This window comes from Phocoena phocoena, chromosome 2, assembly GCF_963924675.1.
Source record: "Phocoena phocoena chromosome 2, mPhoPho1.1, whole genome shotgun sequence".
NCBI classification, from domain to species: Eukaryota; Metazoa; Chordata; class Mammalia; order Artiodactyla; family Phocoenidae; genus Phocoena; species Phocoena phocoena.
Genome location: NC_089220.1, coordinates 93,082,729 through 93,103,055, shown reverse-complemented (window position 1 = coordinate 93,103,055; position 20,327 = coordinate 93,082,729). Strand labels below are relative to the sequence as shown.

The following is a 20,327-nucleotide window of genomic DNA, read 5'->3' as shown; positions in this document are numbered from 1 at the left end:
AATCAAATTGAATTATTTAAAATATGTCAATAATTTCAAAGACTTATGTTGTTCTTACTTTCCTATGAGGTAAGGAACCACTTGAAACTGGGTTTTTTAGTTTGCTTCGAAAGAAAATGTGTTTAGTTTAATGAGATACTTACCGAAACAGAAAACAAGTTATATTTCCTCAAATTGTTCTTTGGACCAATAACATACTGTGACAAGTCAAGATTTTCTAATGGGAAGTCCACAGATGTCTGTAATTTTTGCTTCCATCTGCCATCATAGGAAAAACTGTAGAGCATAACATTACAGCAATTACACTGACAGACCAAAGACATCAGAATGAACCCTAATTCATTCATTAACAATCCAGATTTTTAGACAGGACCATAAAATCCATTTCAAACACACAATCAGAATTTTAATAGTGGAGGGACCTGTTAAAGACACCTGGTTTCAGACTTCCCTGGTGGTCCAGAGGTTAAGACTCGGCGCTTCCAATGTACGGGGCGTGGGATCGATCCCTGGTTGGGGAACTAAGATCCCACATGCTGCATGGTGCAGCCAAAAGAGAAAAAGAAAAAAGAGAAAAAAAGAAGAAAAAGATAACGTAAGTCCCCTACATACGAATCTTCAAATTGTGAACTTCCAAAGACGTGAATGTGCCCGTGTATGCCAGCTGTTGTACTGTATGTACTACTATACTTTTCAAGGTACTATACTGTAAGATTAAAAATATTTTATTTTATTTTTTTTGTGGTACGCGGGCCTCTCACTGTTGTGGCCTCGCCCGTTGCAGAGCACAGGCTCCGGACGTGCAGGCTCCGCGGCATGTGGGATCTTCCCGGACCGGGGCACGAACCCGTGTCCCCTGCATCGGCAGGCGGACTCAACCACTGCGCCCCCAGGGAAGCCCTGTTTTATTTTTTGTGTTTGTTTTTTATGTATTATTTGTGTGAAAAGTATTATAAACCTATTACAGTACACCTATTACTATATAGTGGAGTTAGTTGGGTACCTAGGCTAACTTTGTTGGACTTACAAATGAATTGGACTTACAAATGCACTCTCAGAACAGAACTCGTTCGTATATAGGGGACTTGCTGTACTTGGTTTCATTTGTTTTACAAATGAAGAAACTGTCGTACACAGATATTAACACATTATTGACCAGAGACGTATTAATACGTCTTTTGTTACCCGAACGTATTGACTGTAGGCATTTCAATATCCATTTACATAACAAATCGCCAGCCGCAGGCGTTAGTTTCTGCAAAAATCCCCCATCAATAATGAGTTAAATGTCTAACCACAGGTCAAACAGCTAGAGTGGTAGAGGTAGGGCCATACCTTGGTCCCTTAATCCCTAGACCAGCTAATAAAGCTATTAGATTAGTCTTCTACAAAGGTAAAAAGTTATGAAAACCCCCATTTATAATGCTAATCACCACAAAAGTACAGAGGAATGACAGAGGAGAGCTGGTCTAGATTTAAGCTTGTACTTTTGGGGACGCTAGAGCTGGTAATTGCAAGCACATAAATTAGTGACTGAAATAATGGCATTCCATTATCCTGACATATTCTGCTTCTTTAAACACCAAAATACTGGTTATTTCAGAATTATTTTTAAAAAAATGAACTCTGAACCATTTATACTTTTAGATATTCTCCAAGAGTAATACACAGCATTAAAAATTTTAACAGAACAAATGTGTAATCATTTATAGAATGTTTATACCTCCACAATCTGCAAGAAGCAGAAAAGGACAACTGATATAAGCTTTTGTTAGAAAATTTACACAAGAGGAATTTGAATATATCAATGTGGAAATTAACATAAATAACTGCCTAAGAATCTCCAATAATATAAGATGAAACAAAAAATTAAAAAGAAATGCTTTCTTTGAAACAAAAATTAGAGCTCTCAATAAACAGATGAAACTTCCTTTTAAAGTTTTTCCAAAAACTGACTTAAAGTTATCACTCCACAGATGGATACCATAAAGACAAAGAATCAGAGCAAAAGACCTGGCACATGTTTTACAACTCTCTCGCCATTATTCTTCTACTGCTATAGGTCCAGATCTTTTTCACTGGCTGGAAAAATATGGGCAAAAATATGTCTGCACTCTACAATGGCATCCTTAATGTTTTATCTTTAAAAATTATACTTTAAAAAAACTCATATATTTCATTTTCAGCACAGTATTTTTTGTTATGTTTACTATATTGTTTGAATGATAAATTTTATCTAATAGTGTGTTAGTTATATTGTATAACATTATTTTTATACATTTTCACTGAATGCTTTGTAATGATTTAAAATTTTCATATTTGAAATGCAATAATTTAGTTTCGCTGATTTTATTTTTAAAATTTTATATTGGATTATCATTGATTAACAACGTGTGTTAGTTTTGGGTGTACAGCAGAGTGATTCAGTTACACATATACATGTATCTATCCTTTTTCAAATTCTTTTCCCATTTAGGTTATTATGGAATATATGGAATATTGAGCAGAGTTCCCTGTGCTATACAGTCGGTCCTTACTCATTATCTATTTTATTTATTTTTTATTTTTAATTTTTTTGGCTGTGCTGTGTGGCTTGTAGGATCTTAATTCCCCGACCAGGGACTGAACCCACACCCTTGGCAGTGAAAGTGCAGAGTCCTAACCACTGGGCAACCAGGGAATTCTCTTGGTTATCCATTTTAAATATAGCAGTGTGTACATGTTAATTTCAAACTCCCAATCTATCCCTCCCCGCTAGTTCCACAGATTTTTAAAAACAGAATTATATGAAAGAGTGATGCTGTCACTTTGCCCTGTTATTACAAACACTAAGGTGAACTAGAATCTCATCATTTCTGCCTAGTTTCCCTAGAGATACCCTAAGCAGATGATCTTCCTTTGTTATACATCCTAAGCAGGTAGTAAAACAAAGTGTTTAGAATAAAAGACTTAGAAGTCCTTCATCTAAAAAGTACTAAACACTAAGAAAAATGTGTCCCTTTTACCGTTTCAGATGCACTAAAAGTACAGGTGGCAACTTCCAGATTTCTATCTTTTTTAGCGAATCCCGTCGAGTTCTGCAATGACTGCAGTAAAACCTGTTGTTATCTGTGAGTTTTTCTTCTTTGGAAAATAATCTAAGGCAATCCTGGAGGCAAAAACAAGTAGTAGATACTTGTTAATATTTTCAACACAGTATTCCTGAGCATCTATTCAATAAGTTACTCTGCCAGGCATGAGGAATACAACAGTAAACTATTACAAAACAGTTCCTGCCCCCACAAAGTTTATGATCTAGTGAGGGATGCAGACCCAGATGGGAGCTGACAGTGACAAAGAGTGTGGCGAGCGGTGGTGCTGCCAATGGTGGAGGGAAGAAGTCCTGCATGCCCTGAGAGCACTGAGGAACTTCTACCTGGTGGCTCGGAAGTTCTGACTAACAGGAAGCCAACACTAAAGGGTGTCAACAAGCTCTCTAAATCACACCGCTGTTGTCTGCAAAACATATTTATTTGATATACCCATGTAGAGCAAATTCCTATAAAACTGTACCTAAATTAAAGTCAACATACAATTTTCCAAATTAACTTTTAAAACTTCTTCAATAAATACAAACTTTAAAAAAAATTATTAACTCTAAAAGAATATTTTATAGGAAAATATCTTTTAAAAAGGAAAATTTCTTTTTAAAAATGCTGTTTTTTTCCTAATCTACAGAGGCCTAATTAAAACAAAATTTTTGTTTAAGTTTTAACCTGTAAAATGTTTTATGGGGCAAACAAGAGAAACAAATTACTGAATAAAGTACACCTCTATGTGCATATGAACAGAATTTTTCTTCAACAAATCATTTTCTCTCAATCCTAAACTTACCTGTAATGTACATTTACTTGTAGATGCTAGTGGTAGAGACAGATACATGAAAGCCTCAAATGTCCTAGACTTTTTGTGGCAGGTGAGGCACTGTACTGTGGATTTGAACTGACCCTGAAAAAGGGCAACAATGATAGATTCATTGAGCTGCTTGTGCTTCTGCCAAGCGTGTTCTGCAGCTTTAAAGTCATCGAGATGATCGTTATTTTCTTCTTTATGTCTCTTCCGATTATCAGCCTGGAAATAAAATTTAGACTCTATTATTAATATCTCAAAGTCAACATTTAAATATAAAATTGAAAGAGTATATTAAATACAAACACTCTGCAGATTTAGAAACACTTCTTGTTCTTTTCAGAAAGGAATTCTAATCTCATCAAGTGCTACAAAAATATTCTAGCCAAGAAAACCTCCTAAAATACCAAAACCCACTTTATCAAAAGATGTAACTTGTTGCAATTGCTCAACAAATTTTTATTTAAAGAGCTGAAAAGTCTGGTTTTGAAAAGACATCCCACATATAGCTGGGAGTCAGGGCTACAACTAGACAGATGTTATTTTGCTGTCCTAGTCTCATGGATGGATACATTCTATCTATCTATATCTATCTATCTATCTACCTACCTACCTACCTTCACACACATATACACATATAGACACACACAACGTACATATATTCACACACATACATATACATATATAAGTGTGTGTATCTATTTGTGTATGTCTGTGGTTGCTGGTAAGAAAGGTGACCCCAAAGGTATCTGAAAGAGGACAGCTTGGTGCTAAAAAGAAGCCACAGTACACAGACAAAGATGCCTCAGTAATAACTTTTCACATGAATCATTTGGTCATGTGGGTCACAAACACAGCATCTCTGACAACTATTTTTACAAATTTACAACATTTACAAACTTCTTGCAGTAATACAACCTGTTAACATTTTCGTAAGTAAATACAAATTGCATATACTTCCTTTCAAATATTAGACCTATCAGTTATATTTGTTTTAAACTTCCATGCCATAGTACAGAGTCACTAGGTTTCAATAAATCAGCACTGAACAATCACCAACTATAATTTTAAATTGCTATAAAAATGAGTACAATGTTAAGCAACCCTAAGGGGCCTGTGCAACTTAGAAAAATTTCTTACTTTATTAAGATCTTCATGGAGACCATCCATTAGGAACAGAAGCAGTTCTTGTGAATCTTGCTGGCTGTATCCTGCAAACTGGTCATTGATCTTCCCAATAGTGATTTTAAAGTCTTTCGGACTGATATACCTGTACTGTCCTGTCCACAGGGCTTTCATGATTATGCCAAATTCTTCCGCCACTTCACCTTTATGCCCCAACAAATTTGACCTTTGCAAATAAAATTAAAGTTACAAAAAAGCAATACAGGAATTATAAAGCGCCAAGGTACAGTGGGTTCTTGACATCAACATACTGTAATATGTGACCCTACACTACACTAAAATACTTATTCACAGGTTTATTACCAAATACCTATCTGAATCTTTGATTACACCCCTCCAACTTGCTTCCTTTTGGCTGCCAGCCCTGCACGGTCTCCTATTCCTTATCAACAGGCTACAGTTTATGACAGTGTGGTTCCACCTTCTAGTACTGTTCCTTTCCTGTCTGTCCTTTACCAATCAGAGGAGGCTTTTCTCTACACTGTTCTTTTTTTTTTTAAACATCTTTATTGGAGTACAATTGCTTTACAATGGTGTGTTAGTTTCTGCTGTATAACAAAGTGAATCAGCTATACGTATGCATATAACCCCCTGTTGCGTCTCCCTCCCACCCTACCTATCTTACCCCTCTAGGTGGTCACAAAGCACCAAGCTGATCTCCCGGTGCTATGCTGCTGCTTTCCACTAGCTATCTATTTACATTTGGTGTGTATATATGTCCATGCCGCTCTCTCACTTCGTCCCAGCTTACCCTTCCCCCTCCCTGTGTCCTCAAGTCCATTCTCTGCATCTGTGTCTTTATTCCCGTCTTACCCCTAGGTTCTTCAGAACCATTTTTTTTTTTTTTAGATTCCATATATATGTGTTAGCATACAGTATTTGTTTTTCTGACTTACTTCGCTCTGTATGACAGTCTCTAGGTCTATCCACCTCACTACAAATAACTCAATTTCGTTTCTTTTTATGGCTGAGTAATATTCCACTGTATACATGTGCCACATCTTCTTTATCCATTCATCTGTCAATGGACACTTAGGTTGCTTCCATGTCCTGGCAATTTCTACACTGTTCTTAAGAATATTTTCCTCTTTCCTAATTTGACATCTCTGGAACTGGCTGGTAAGGAAGCGTGGTTAGATCACCCTTTTAATACTGTACTGCAAAAAGTATGATATTTCTTTACCTATTAATATCATCCTGATAACAGTTGCGGTTGAAATAATCAGCCAGATGTGGAGTATTACATAGGCACTGCAGTATTGAGTTCATGTAACAAGTATTTCCTAAATTACGAAGTCCGGTGAGAGCTGGTCCAGATCCTCCAAAAACAGGATTGAGGTTCCGAATTTGAGAAGCAGAAAGCCTTGTGATCTCAGTTTTAGGGTAGCTTGTTGGCCTAAGGAAGAAAAAAGTGTACAAGATACTTTAAAACGCACAGCACCTGAAATGAAGGTTCACACTACAAAGGGCAGTAAACTCCAGCATCTGTACCAGTGTATTCAGTAATCTTGCAAATAGTTATTAAGTTAGCTCATAAGGTAATGGGTCTTACAGGACATTTAGTATCTAGTTTAACACTGGTTATATTCTGTGACCCTCCCATGAAACAAACACCTTTAACCTCTTATGTGAGTCCATGGTTTTTTACAGATACCCTGAGATAGATTCTCTGGCTTCTCATGAACAGGTAGAGTCTTCTAGTAGAGAAGGCTCTTTCAAACTTCTTTAAATGATCCCAGGAAATTTAGCATTACCAAATGTTGTATTCAACCAGAATGCCAAACAAGGAATCAAAAAAAAAAAAAAGTGTATGTGTGTATATATATATGTGGTACTGTGGAGTATATTATCAAGCAGGCAGAGGTTATTTGGGTACTATAACCTAAAGTCTAGAGCTGTGCTGACAAATATGGTAGTAGCCACTAGCCACAGGTGGCTATATAAATTTAAGATAAAATTTAAAATTTAGCTTTTTAGTTACATTAGCCACAATTCAAAATAGCCACTACCATACTGGACAGCACAGATACAGAACATTTCTATCAACATGTCTATTGGACAGCACTAGACTAGAGAATGCCTCCAAGACTTTTGTTACTTAGTGTATTTGATGTATATGTGGAACTTCTAGAACTGCTACAGCATTAAGAAAACTCCTAATTGATAAGTCTTTCTTTTATTATTGATCCTAAGTATATTTCCACCTCTGAAAGGAATACTGAGAACAGATTATCTTTCAACCACCTTTTCTTTACACATGGCTCAGGTGTATGCACTCATGTGCTATTTCTCTGTTCAACACAGATAAAAAAATACATGAACTGCATATGCTGTAGTTTTTAAAACTGTCAAATTAACTAACTTTCATAAGGATGATAATTCAAGAAGGAATTACACCTCACCAGCTTTAATAGTGAGCCCTAAAATCTATAACTAGATTTACCAATTTTACAAAATCTCCTCCAGGTAAGTCCTACCTGGCAGGGAAGGTTCTCATGAGGAAAATATATTAACTACTTTTTGCGGAGGTGATTCTGAAGAGGCCAAAAAGACAGCCTAGTTAGAATTCCTTAGCAATTAAGAGACTGTATTTAATAAATAGAAAAATCCATTTATTTTCACTTCCATCTGTCCTACATCCCCCAAAATTAATGATCAGAAGTGGTAAATAGAAGCTGATACACACTATAATGCTCATTATTTTAATACTATGTAAGTTTACTCCCACATTACTGGCTGAGTTAAAAAAAAAAAAGTTTGGAATTTAAGAGCTGCAACAAGACATACTCAATAATTCCATAAATTATGGTCCTCAAAAGGAGACTTAGGGATCACAGGAAGTTTATACAACACGTCTAGGCAGTCTATGGCACACTGCCTTAAAACTTAACAAGGTGTATACTTTTATATCTACATTATTACGTATGATAATCCTCTGTGATATATTTAAGTTAGCACTTGGGAGAAAAACCAAGGACATTTAATCCATTTATTTCTTTTTTTCTCTTTAGTAAATAAAGGCTGGGACAGCCATCCACAGAATTTTCTGATGCCCTGATATTAATAAACTGACATGCTTAGAGTAGAAGTTTTCAAATACAGCAGATGATTCTGTTTCTAGGAGTTAGGATAAACTTACTTGGTTTCCCGATTAACTGTTGGAGTTACTGCTGGTCTCCTCTTCTCTTCCTCTTGAATGGCTTGGGTTATATCTGGGGAGGAGTAGGAGCGCTTCAGCTTGGACGGTTCTCTATCCCGCTCGGCAGGAATCTGTGGCTTGGCTTTATGAGTTGGAGGGGTGGAAGGAGGTGCTGATGAAGGAGCCATTTCCGGTGGATACATATGAACAGTGTTGGTGGGCGAATGATAGTAACGAAAAGTTCCAGTGATAGGGTCAAGAAACTTACATGGGGAAAAAAAAAAAGGTCAAAAAATGATGAACATCAAGTGAACAACAACAAAAATATCACTCAAAAGTATTTCACTGATGAATTTACTTCTGGATTAAAATTATTTGAATAAAATGGTGATAATCACTTCTATAATTAAACTTTCAAACAACTTTAGGTTTTAAAGTGATACACTGTTTCTCAATGACAAATGCCAGGATGTTCATATACTGTAGCCATCATCCCAGATTGGATACTGAAAAATCTAACCCTGCTGTAATTAGGGAAATGAGTTATGTCCTTTATAATGAAGAAACAGAATCCACTCTGCATTAGAGAAGATGCAGAATAAACAAATACATGTTTTGTTTTTTAAAAAAACAGTGACCATGTAATTTATTTCTGTGCTAATTTTGAATTTTACCTTGGCCCAGCCTGAAGGCAGTCCTGGTACGATCCTCCCCATTTCTTCACTTCGTGCTCTTGTCAAAGGCTCTCGAGACTAAAGAAAAAAAACAAAAAAGTAAAAGTTTTTTAAATTACATTTTGCCATATACAAACTTAAGCTACTTGTACCAAAGAACCAAAAAGCCTTGTGTTGCTGCCCTTAATATTTTTTAAAACAAGTTCAAAGATGAAGAACTATACATGTTTTCTTTCTTTTTTTAAATAGATCTTTATTGGAGTATAATTGCTTCACAACACTGTGTTAGTTTCTGTTGCACAACAAAGTGAATCAGCCATATGCATACACATGTCCCCATATCCCCCCTCCCATTCTCCCTATCCCACCCCTCTAGGTCATCCCAAAGCACCAAGCCAATCTCCCTGTGCTATATTGCTGCTTCCCACCACCCATTTTACATTTGGTAGTGTATATATGTCGATGCTACTTTCACTTCGCCCCAGCTTCCCCCTCCCACCCCAAGTCCACAAGTCCATTCTCTATGTCTACCTCTTTATTCCTGCCCTGCAACTAGGTTCATCAGTACCATTTTTTCTTTTTTTAGATTCCATGTATATGCATTAGATTACAGTATTTGTTTTTCTCTTTCTGACTTACTTCACTCCGTATGACAGACTCTAGGTCCATCCACCTCACTACAAATAACTCGATTTCATTTCTTTTTATGGCTGAGTAATATTCCATTTATATATGTTTTTTTAAAGTCCTAAAATTATCACAGCAAGGGGAAGGAGTGTGTGTGCACAAGCCTATAATAACGGTGACTTTTAAAAGTTTCTCTAAAAAAACAGAAACACAGGCTTCCCTGGTGGCACAGTGGTTAAGAATCCACCTGCCAATGCAGGGGACACAGATGTGAGCCCTGGTCCGGGAAGATCCCCCATGTTGCAGAGCAACTAAGCTTGTGTGCCACAACTGTTGAGCCTGAGCTCTAGAGCCTGTGAGCCACAACTAGTGAGTCATGTGCCACAACTACTGAAGCCTGCGTGCCCTAGAGCCTGTGCTCCGCAACAAGAGAAGCCACTGCAATGAGAAGCCTGCCCACCACAATGAAGAGTAGCCCCTGCTCTCTGCAACTTGAGAAAGCCCATGCACAGCAACGAAGACCCAATGCAGCCAAAAAGAAAAAAATAAATTTATAAAAGAAGAAAAGAAAAAATAATAAATTGGACTTCATCAAAAAAAAACCCCAAAACAAAAAAAAAAACAGAAAGACAATTTCACGTCTAGGTGTCAACACAAAAGAAATGAAAATACATTTCCATACAAAGACACTTAGATGCAAATGTTAATAGCAGCATTATTGATAACAGCCCCAAAGCAGAAGCAATCCAATGTCCATCAAATGTGGTATATCCATACAATGGAATACTACTCAGCAACAAAAGGAATAAACTACTGATACGTGGTACAATATAGATGAATGTCAAAAAATTACGGTAGGTGAAAGAAATATACAAAAGACTATATATATATTATTTGTATGAAATGCCTAGAAGAGGTAAATCTGTGGAGGCAAAGATTAGATTCATGGTTGCCTGGAATGGGGAGTGACTATAGCTGGGCACAGAGATCTTTTTGGTGTGATGGAAATGTCCTAAAATTGGATTGCATTAAAACTGTTTCACAACTCTGAACTGAAATCACTGAACTGTACATTAAAAATGGATTACTTTTATGGTATTCAAATTATACCTCAAAAAAACTCTTAAATAAAAACAAAGGCAAAGACATCTTATAAAAGGCCTAAATATTTTAAAAATTGTGATGAAATATAACATTTACCATCTTGAACATTTTTAAGTGTATAGGTAAGTGGCATTAAGTATATTAATGTTGTGCAACTGTTGTGCAACCACTCTCCAGAACTCTCTTCATCTTGCAAAACTAAAACTCTGTACCCATTTAAACAACTCCGAACTTCTCCCAACCCCCAGGTCCCTGGCAACCACCACTCTACTTCCTGTCTCTATGAATTTAACCATTCTAGGTACCCTATATAAATGGAATCAAAGAACATTTGTCCTCTGGTGACTGGTTTATTTCACTTAGTGTAATGTCATCAAGGTTCATCCATGTCAGAATTTCTTTTTTAAAAGCTGAATAATATTCCATTATATGTACATACCACATTTTTTATAGATTCATCTGTCAGTGTATACTTGAGTTACTTCCATCCTTTGGCCATTATGAATAATACTCTATGAACATGGGTGTATAAATTTCTCTTTGAGAGTCTGCTTTCAATTCTTTTGGGTATATAACCAGAAGTAGAATTGCTAGATCATACAATAAGGCCTAAGTATCTTTTAATTTCATAAAATGAATAGAACACATCATCATACTTTAAATAGGAAGATAAGGATCTATTCCCTTTAGCATATAAGTGGATCCATCATGCAAAAACAAGCAAAAAATGCTACCAAAGATAGCAAAGATTCCCTCAGAGAGAAGATCTTAAGATGGAGGAGGATGATATGGTAGAGATAACCACATGGTTATAATCCATGTTTTCTTTTCCTATCCAATGAACTGTTGCTTACTTTATTTCTTTCAGTGCCTTCTGTATTCTCTCTAAAAGTTCCAGTCTTTAGAATTCCACTTTCTGGTTGTCCTTTAATCTTAACAGGCTATAAAATTATTAAAATCAGAAGTGAAACAAACCTTTAACTTTTCCCCAACAAAAACCTACCTATCACTAGCTAATACAAGCAAATCCATCAGACTGCAAATGTAAAAAGAGAGAAAAAAAAATGAGGCTCTGAAAAGTTTATTTGATTTTATTGTCAAATTAGACACTTAAAATTAAAGGTGGCAGGGCCTATGTGGGATTTCCTAACTCCAAAGGTAAAGAACTAAGAAACTTTGATGAATCAGTGGTGGGGAAGAGATGTCAATCTCAGTGGATTATGAAGCACTGATTCATAATACATGGCCAAGTTGGGTCATTAGTGTACACACACCATGGCTTCTTGTGAACATAATCCTTTTATTTAAATCTATTATGATTTTGGCTACCTTGAAAGTGGTAGTGATCTAAAATCATTAACGTATTAAACAGAATGAAGTGATTATAGAATTTCATACAGAGCAATATTCAGGAGTGCAAAATTCATTTTATATCCTCTTAGAACTTCTCATAGATGCTTTAAGAAATTCACTTTAATTTTATAGATTTTAAAAATAACTACAGTAAACACTTAAAAGTGTGATAACTTAAACAAAATTTATTCCAGAATAAATCACACATTTTGCCTACTTTTAAAAGGATCATACAATGAATGCAATCTTAACTTTTCCTTCAGTGTGTTACATTATAGGAAACATTAAAAAACTACATGTGATCATCTCAGGGCTATTTAGACTTGTATGCATATTTGGCACCTATACTAAGTGACCCCAGAAATATGAATGCTTTAAGTTCTTAAGACTACCTGCCTCTGGATAGAAGGTGGCTTTGGAATTTAACTGCATATGTGATTCACAGGCAACTTACTTAACCTCTAAGCTTCAATTTCATCTGTAAATTGAATTCCTCATAGAGTTATCATTAGGAGGAATAAGTAAGATTATGTATCAATAGTAGAAATACCTGGCATATACTAGCTACACAATGAATAATATTTAAATGGTAAGAGCTCCTAAGTTCTGATTCTTCTATGAATAAAGTTAGAGAATTTTAGAACATGAGCTTCATTTTCCTAACTTTGGATGTTTAGAAGGCTTTTGCATGGGACCTACATCTTTGATAATTAAAGTTACTAGGTTAAGTGTTCAGTGGATAAATGTGGCACTAATATGAATTGTTAATTTTGGTATATGCATAAACTGCTGCTTGAGAAGTATAGAAATTGATGTTCAATAAAGACAGTATTTCGCCTCCAATTAGAATTCATTTTCACACTACCAAAAATATATTTCCATTTATATGAAATGTAAAAAGGGCTATAGCTGTTCTTGCTAGTATAAAAACTTATTTGTTAGAAGATGACATGATACTATACATAGAAAATCCTGAAGATGCCACCAAAAAACTACTAGAGGTCATCAATGAATTTGGTAAAGTTGCAGTATACAAAACTCATATACAGAAATCTGTTGCATTTGTATACACTAATAATGAACTACCAGAAAGAAATTAAGAAAACAATCCCATTTACAATTGCATCAAAAAGAATAAAATAGGGACTTCCCTGGTGGTCCAGTGATAAAGAATCCACCTTCCAATGCAGGGGATGTGGGTTTGATCCCTGGTCGGGGAACTAAGATCCCACATGCCGCAGGGCAACTAAGCCTGCGTGTCACAACTACTGAGCTCACACACCTCAACAAGAGAGCCCGCATGGCACAAACTACAGAGCCCATGTGCTCTGGAGCCCACACACCACAACTACAGAGCCCTCATGCCCTGGAGCCCACATGCCACAACTAGAGAGAAGAAGCCCACACCAAAACGAAGAGCCTGCGCTGCAATGAGAGATCCCACATGCTACAACTAATACCTGATGCAGCCAAAAAAAATTTTTTTATATAAAATAAATATTAAAAAAAGAATAAAATATATAGGAATAAATCTAACTAAGGAGGTAAAAGACCTGTACTTGGAAAACTATAAAACACTGATGAAAGATAATTGAGGATGACCCAAACAGATGAAAAGATAATACTGTGTTCATGGATTGGAAGAATTAATATTGTTAAAATGTCCATTCTACCCAAGGCAATCTACAGATTCAATGAAATCTCTATCAAAACACCAATGGTGCTCTCTATTGTCTTCTCTGCACTGGGAGCAGCTCTCCTGCTATGGCCCTTCAGCCCCTGAAAATGTACACGTGTGCCAAGTTCGTCTCCATCCCCTCCTTGATCAGGAGAACCTCTCCACTAATAAGCCAATCACTGTCTGCAGTGGTGCTGAAACGACTGGAGATGCTGACAGATGAGCGCCACAGCAGCTTGGCAGCCCCGAGTCCCCTGACCACCTCACTTATTCCTACTCACTGCTTCCAAACCAGTGCCATTTCGAGGGACACTGACACAGCAGACAAGTTCACTGGAGCTGGGGCTGCCACAGTAGGGGTGGCTGGCTCTGGGGCTGGAATTGGGACTGTGTTTGGGAGCTTCATCATTGGTTATGCCAGGAACCCTTCTCTGAAGCAACAGCTCTTCTCCTACACCATTCTGGGCTTTGCCTCTCGGAAGCCATGGGACTCTTTTGCCTGATGGTGGCCTTTCTCATCCTCTTCACCATGTGAAGGGGCTGTTTCCACCTCCCACAGTTCTTTCTCCCATTTCTTGTCTGCCCTGTATGTTCCTTTTCCTGTACCACCCCAGGCAGCCTGGGGAAAGGGGTTGGCTCAGGGTTTGACAGAAGGAAGACAAATAAATACCTTATTAATAAGAAAAAAGATAAAAACAAAACAAAAAAGACACCAATGGCATTTTCCACAGAACTAGAACAAATAATCTAAAATGTTTACAGAAACACAAAAGACCCCAAATAGCCAAAGCAATCTTAGGAAAGAACAGAACTGGAGGAATCATGCTCCCTGACTTCAACTACAAACCTACAGTCATCAAACCAGTATGGTACTGGCACAAAAACAGCCACACAGATCAATGGAACAGAACAGAGAGGTCAGAAATGAACCCACACTTATATGGTCAAATTAATCTATGACAAGGGAGGAAGAATATACAATGGGGAAAAGACTACCTCTTCAATAAATGGTGGTGTTGATGGATCAGGTCTTTGAGATACATAAGGAAGCAAGTAATTTTTTTCCACACTTCTTTTTATTGGACGAAATAATTCAAAGTATGTATGCATTATAAAGTTCAGCATTCAAAGAGCACTGACATTTTATTAATATTAAAAATAAGCCAGGAGTTCCCTGGTGTTCCAATGGTCAGGACTCCACGCTTTCACTGCAGTGGCCCTGGGTGCAATCCCTGGTCGGGGAACTAAGATCCCGAAAGCTGTGTGAAGCAGCCCCCCAAAAAACAAAAACAAAACCAACCAACCAAACAAAAAAAAACAAGAGAGAAGATGTAAAACAAAAAAAAGAAACCCAAAAAACAAAACAAAAATGGTGTTGGAAAAACTGGACAGCTACATGAGAAGAAGCAAACTAGACTATTCTCCTACAACATGCACAAAAATAAATCAACATGCACAAAAATAAATTCAAGATGGATTAAAGACTTAAATGTAAGACCTGAAACCATAAAACTTCTAGAAGAAAACACAGGCAGAACACTCTTTGACATTGGTCTTAGTAATATTTTTTTGCATATGTCTCCTCAGGGAAAGGAAACAAAAGCAAAAATAAACAAATTTTGACTATATCAAATTAAAAAGCTTTTGCACAGAGAAGGAAACTAACAACAAAATGAAAAGGCCACCTACTGAATGGGAGAAGATACTTGCAAATGATAATATCTGATAAGGGGTTAATATCCAAATTATACAAAGAACTCAGACAGCTCAACATCAAAGAAACAAAAAACCTGATTTAAAAATGGGCAGAGGATCTGAATAGACATTTTTCTGAAGAACACATACAGATGGCCAACAGGCACATGAAAAGATGCTCAACATCACCAGTCATCAGGGAAATGCAAATCAAAACCACAATGAGATATTACCTCACACCTGTCAAAATGGCTATTATCAAAAAGACCACAAATAACAAGTATTGGCGAGAACATGGAGAAAAAGGAGCCTTACTACAACACTGTTGGTGGGAATGTAAATTGGTACAGTCGCTATGAAAAACAGTATGGAGATTCCTTAAAAACTGAAAAATAGAACTACCATATGATCCAGCAATTCCACTCCTGGTTATTTATCCAAAGAAACCAAAAACAGTAATTAGAAAAGATATATGTACCCCTATATTCATTGCAGCATTATTTATAATAGCCAAGATATGGAAGCAACCCAGGTGCCCATTAGTCAGCCATTAAAAAAAAAAAAGAATGAAATCTTGCCACTTGTGACAACATGGATGGACCTAGAGGGTAGTATGCTAAGTGAAATAAGTCAGCCCCAAAAAGATAAAATATTGTATGATTTCGCTTACATGTAGAATCTAAAAAACAAATGAACAAACATAAAACAGAAACAGTTATAGATACAGAGAACAAACAGGTGGTTGCCATAGGGGAGGACAGTGTGGGGAGGAAAGAAATAGGTGAGGGAGATTAGGAGGTATAACCTTCAGTTGCAAAATAAATGTCACAGGGATGAAATATATACAGTGTGGGGAATATAGTCAATAGCTATGTATCCTTGTATGGTGACATATCATAACTAGACTTATTATGGTGATCATTTTGAAATGTATAGAAATACCAAATTGCTATGTTGTGTAACAGGAACTAACAGTGTTATAAATCATTTATACTTCAAAAACAAACAAACACATAGGAAAAAAGATCAGATTTGTGGTTATCGGAGGTGGGAGTAGGGGGAACTGGATGAAGGTCGTTGTAAGGTACAAACTTCCAGTTATAAGGTAAGTAAGTACTGGGGATGTAATGTACAACATGACAAATATACTCAACACTGCTGTACGTTACATATGAAAGATGTTAAGAAAGTAAATCCTAAGAGTTCTTATCACACAATTTTTTTTTTTTACTGTTTCTTTAATTTTGTGTCTCTATGAGATGATGGGTGTTCATTAAATTTACTGTGATAATTATTTCATGATGTATGTAAGTCAAATCATTATGCTGTACATATTAAACTTATACAGTGCTGTATGTCATTAATATCTCAATATAACTAGAAGGAAAAAAATAAAGTAGGATTAAAAAAACCCAAAACACTTATTTAGTTTAGTGTTCAAAAGGGAAAGGCATTGTTAATTGCATAAGACAACAACAAGAGCAACAAAATAAAACAAAAAGGCAAAAAAGAAGCCCATGAAAAGCATACATGATATTATTAGGTTAAAAAAAAATCTCCAGGGGACTTCCCTGGTGGTCTAGTGGTTAGGATCTGGTGCTTTCACTGCTGTGGCCAGGTTCAATCCCTGGTCTGGGAACTGAGATCCTGAAAGCTGCATGGGGAAGCAAAAAAAAAAAAAAAGAAAAAAAAAAATCTCCTCCAAAATTATGAAAATCAATTGGAACAGCCAAGGGCAGAAAAAGGCAACATTAATGGGGTTATTGCCAAGATTACTGACTAGATGATTCAACAAACAAAATGACATAGACCTGACAAAAAAAATCATTATACACAAAGATAAATGTTGGTTCATTCAGAGGTCACTGATTTTGGACATATTCTAAGCAGAGACAAACTTCATTATATAAATATTTGGCAGCAAATTCCTCCATTCGGAGATCGTATTATATTTCATTCTAGTCTTTTGATGATCATACATCAAGAATAAAAATAAAGAATGTAGAACTTCCCTGGTGGTGCAGTGGTTAAGAATCTGCCTGCCAATGCAAGGGACATGGGTTTAAGACCTGGTCTGGGAAGATTCCACATGCCGTGGAGCAACTTAGCCCATGCGCCACAACTGCTGAGCCTGTGCTCTAGAGCCCGTGAGCCACAACTACTGAGCCCATGCGCCACAACTACTGAAGCCCTTGCACCTAGAGCCCGTGCTTCGCAACAAAAGAAGCCATCACAATGAGAAGCCCGAGCACTGCAACAAAGAGTAGCCCCTGCTCGCTGCAACTAGAGAAAAGCCCATGCGCAGCAACGAAGACCCAATGCAGCCAAAAATAAATAAATAAATTTAGTAAAAAAAAAAATAATGAAGAACGTAGCTATTTATCTCAGTTATCGAAAATATGTTGCATTTCATAGACACAAAAAGCAACTCCATTCCCAACCAATCAAATAAGAGTAGGTAAGCAAATGTAGGTGGATCAGTACAAATCTATCATCTCCTAAGAAAATTACTTAAAATGCCTGCCCTGTTTATGGAATGCTACTGGTGTCATCTTTTTATATACATTTTATTATTTATTTATATACATTTTATTACACTTAGTTGGCAACTTGTACTGTTTGTTTCTGCTTACCTTGCCTGAACTGGAATCTCCTGCCACAGAGGCATGGGGCACATCTCCCGATGACTTTTTCTGCACTTCTGGGGTTGGACACCTTTTCCCCCTATCTTCCACAGATTTCTTGGCATCAGTAGTTTCATGTTCACTTTTACTTTGTCTTTTTACTCCTGTTATTTCTCTGCCCTTCTTTGCTGAGGTTTCTTTATCTTCTTTCTTGACCTGTTCACTTTCTTTCTTTTCCATTTGTTCTTTTGCTTTTTGTTGCTTCTCTGTGATTTCATTTTCTTCAGCTTCTTGTTTCCTTCTGTCTTTTTGTTCTTCTTCTTTCCTCAGTTTCTCTTTCTGTTCCTCTTGCTGCCTTTCTCTAAGTTCTTTTTCTTGTTTGTTTTTCTCCATTAGAAGAGCAGTTTCCGCATGAATACGAGCTTTTTCTTCATCTGTTAACATGGCAGTTGGAAGGGGAAATACCGGTTTTGTGGACCGATCAGGAACAACTTTTCCATTCTGAGGAGACTGTTGCTCATGATCTGTAATTTCAGATTTTATTCTATGATCTTCAGGCAATTTGACTGCCGGTTTTTTAGTACGATCAATCTATATCAACAAAAACAGAGAAAAACAGACTTTCGTCAAAATCCAGGAACATAGTAACCTCAGTTCTTGATATCAAGTTGTGATAAAAGAACCATCACTGTGTGGAGACAACATCTACCAAAACATCTACTTGTAAATTATCCAATGTCAAGATTTCTCAGAAGGCACTTGGCACTTACGTCCTCTTGATTCCACACTTTCAATACACTGATATGTTCTGTATATGAAGAGTTCACTCTAAAACATAAAACCCAGACCTGGGCATACCTAATGTTCCATTTCTACATAACCAACTGCCTACTCAATATCTTCATGTGAGTGTCTCACATATACCACAAACCTAAAACAGACAAAAGAGAATTCATGATTTCGCCCCACAAACACATGGGTGTGACCACTATGCAAATAGTTGCTCAAACCAGAAAATTTATTTCTCCACACTGTTACCAGAGTAATCATTTTAAAGCACAAATCCAACCACCTACTTAAAACCTTATGTTAAATAGCCACTCACTGTACTTAGATTACATCTAAAATCCTTGCCATGCCTGTGTGGTCTCACTTCTGCCTATCTCCCCAGTCTTATCTCATACTACTTGTTACACCAGCCATACTTGCCTCCCTCCACTTAATTCCTCAAAGATGCCATGCTCCTTCCCAACTCAGGTCTTTATACCAGCTATTCATCTAGATAATCCCCACCACAACATTAGATCTTGGCTTAAATATCTCTTCCTTAAACACTTCCCTGATTCCTAAGACTAGCCAAGTCCCCTGATATATGCCCTCATAATACCCTATTTCCCTCATAGTACTTACTGGGATTCTGATTAAATAACTATAATTGTCTGTTTAAAATCTTTCCTCCCTCTGAGCACATAAGCTCCAGGAGGGTAGAGATTGTGCCTGACACTTAGTAAATAAAAGTTGCAGGGCAAATGAATAAAATATTCCATAACAACTTTCATAAGAGATAAGATACTAAAGACAAACTGAGTAATTATCTCAATGTAACAACATACTAACCATACAAAATTGTTAAAAGGGACCCTAACATCATTTCTTGAGAATGAAGTTTACTGAAACAAAAATGAGAATATCTGCCAGTAACAACCTGTGTAGTGTTCTTACAAAATGAACTATGTTTTTCCGTTAGAAACACTACCATAGGAAGAAGGAATCATTCCTTTGCTCCTTACTTCTCTTTTTGCCTCTTCACTTAAAATAAAAATGAAACTATTCCCCGCCCCCTTTTCTAAATTTATTTGAGAATGAAGTGGAAGGACCACTATGAGAATGAGGTTAATAAAAGGTGAACAAGAACCAAAATAAATGTTTTCATCCATATTTTGGCAACAATCCATTTTCCACTCATATTAAAGGCATAGCTATGATCTTGTTACTTTCAAGTTTAAAATTCTTTTAAATGCTTTCCTTTCGCCTACAGGATAAAATTCCAAGAGATCCAAGTCTCTCTTGATGACTTCTGTCCACTTTTCCAATCTTATCTACTATCACACTCACCTGTCTCTGACTGAGAGCTGTGCCCAAGCATGTCAAAACTACTCACTGACCCCAGAACATGCTTTGTGCCTTCAGTCATACAATTTTCCACTTGTTTCTCAAATCCTATTCAATCCTTAAAACTCAGATAAAAATACTACCTCCTCCATGAAGACCCCCTGATGATACCCACTCTCAGTCAGAATTTCTCTCCTTGCTGTGTGCTCTAGTGACTATTAAAAAGTTAGGATATTCTGCATTATGCT

At 36.6% G+C, this 20,327-nt stretch overlaps 1 protein-coding gene and 1 pseudogene across 3 annotated transcripts in view; one reads left to right on the top strand and one right to left on the bottom strand.

The window, feature by feature from the left end:
- Nucleotides 1-20,327, bottom strand: part of USP8 (ubiquitin specific peptidase 8) — a 59,756-nt gene that overhangs the window by 873 nt on the left and 38,556 nt on the right. For both annotated transcript variants that reach the window (XM_065872702.1, XM_065872703.1), the window contains 8 exons: nucleotides 17,977-18,558; nucleotides 8,887-8,964; nucleotides 8,213-8,475; nucleotides 6,257-6,469; nucleotides 5,029-5,239; nucleotides 3,874-4,110; nucleotides 3,006-3,148; nucleotides 144-276 (listed from right to left, as the gene is read on the bottom strand). In XM_065872702.1, the coding sequence (XP_065728774.1) occupies nucleotides 144-276; nucleotides 3,006-3,148; nucleotides 3,874-4,110; nucleotides 5,029-5,239; nucleotides 6,257-6,469; nucleotides 8,213-8,475; nucleotides 8,887-8,964; nucleotides 17,977-18,558 (1,860 nt within the window). The remainder of the gene's footprint in view (nucleotides 1-143; nucleotides 277-3,005; nucleotides 3,149-3,873; nucleotides 4,111-5,028; nucleotides 5,240-6,256; nucleotides 6,470-8,212; nucleotides 8,476-8,886; nucleotides 8,965-17,976; nucleotides 18,559-20,327) is intronic.
- LOC136119256 (ATP synthase F(0) complex subunit C2, mitochondrial pseudogene) lies at nucleotides 13,703-14,183 on the top strand (annotated as a pseudogene). The gene has a single exon (XR_010655464.1). The product of XR_010655464.1 is annotated as an ATP synthase F(0) complex subunit C2, mitochondrial pseudogene (transcript).